The 1,129-nt window shown below is 54.9% G+C and overlaps 1 protein-coding gene across 1 annotated transcript; it reads right to left on the reverse strand.

Annotated features, from left to right (window-relative positions):
- Window positions 1–732: 732 nt before the first annotated feature.
- LOC113458262 (DNA-binding death effector domain-containing protein 2-like) lies at window positions 733–1,129 on the reverse strand (the record flags this gene model as incomplete). Its single annotated transcript, XM_026789033.1, has 1 exon — window positions 733–1,129. A coding segment is annotated over one exon (327 nt), but the record flags the coding sequence as incomplete, so codon positions are not given.

The raw sequence follows: 1,129 nt of genomic DNA on the forward strand, positions 1-1,129 counted from the left end.
ACTTTTCTGATTTAGATTATTTCCTTTACTACCTATGCTTTGCTCTCCTGGACCATTCTTTTTTTTTTCCCACCTATGCCCTTTCCGGGGCAGTTTTATTGGTGCAATTTGCAAAACATCTTCCACCAGCCCCAAGTCTTTGCCTTCCCTTCATGGAGAGAGTGGCTAATTCTGGCCTGAGCTCTGCACACAACACTGACCTCGAACGGCTGTGGCCACAAAACCCACGTGATACTCTGGGTCAAAGAGTCCAAGGGCAAGGCTGTCTCTGCTCCAGGGAGCAGGGGTGAGAGGTGGATGATGTCTGTGTGTACACCACACAGAGCCCTGGCTGGTTACATGAGTGAAGGGGTGAGGTGAGCAAGCCCCATGGGCACCCCAGCTCCAGAGCCCACTGCTGTGGCTGAAGTCCTGATGGGGACAATAAAATCCAAGATCCTGAGAGAGAAGCCCTTAGGCTAAAGTGTGTGGGGCCAGCCAGCATCAGCACAAGCTGAGAGAAACGATGTGCAGGGGGCTTTGGTGACTGTGGCTACACCTCCCTGCTTTAGGGCTCAGCAAACCTGGCACCCAAAGTTGAGGGAATCCACTTGGAGTGGGGGGAAAACTGGGAAGGAAGCAGCTGGAAGTGGTTTATGCCTCAAAGCCCACATCCTATAGGAGAGGCAGTCAAGGAACTTGTAGACCTGACGCAGTCCTCAGAGTTGCTAAAGTGATGGTCCTCTGGGGAAAAATAGTCATCTTCCAGGGAAGAAGGTTGCCCCGAGACTTGGAGGTAGGGTCAGTCTTGCCAGCTCCAGGATCAGGAGGCCTCTGTCCCACGCCGTCCCCCTTCCTCCTCCATCAGCAACAGGCTCCGCCGACCAGCCTCGTAGTCAGCCTCGTCCACACTGACCAACAAGCGGACAGCTTCCCGGCCCACGGCTTCCCGCAGGGCCTCAGTCAGAAAGACACCCCGAAGGGCCTGAAGCAGGGCACCACTCAGATAATCACCCCAGAAGGCATCCAGGTAAGAGAGTTCTGAGAATTTGATGTCACAAACGACAGAGCCCAGGTCCCTTGACCGCAGCACTGCAGTGGCTTGTCCGAACACATCCAGCTGTCGGGCCAATGCCTGAGGTCTCCGGGA

This window comes from Microtus ochrogaster, unplaced genomic scaffold (assembly GCF_000317375.1).
Source record: "Microtus ochrogaster isolate Prairie Vole_2 unplaced genomic scaffold, MicOch1.0 UNK13, whole genome shotgun sequence".
Classification (NCBI taxonomy): domain Eukaryota; kingdom Metazoa; phylum Chordata; class Mammalia; order Rodentia; family Cricetidae; genus Microtus; species Microtus ochrogaster.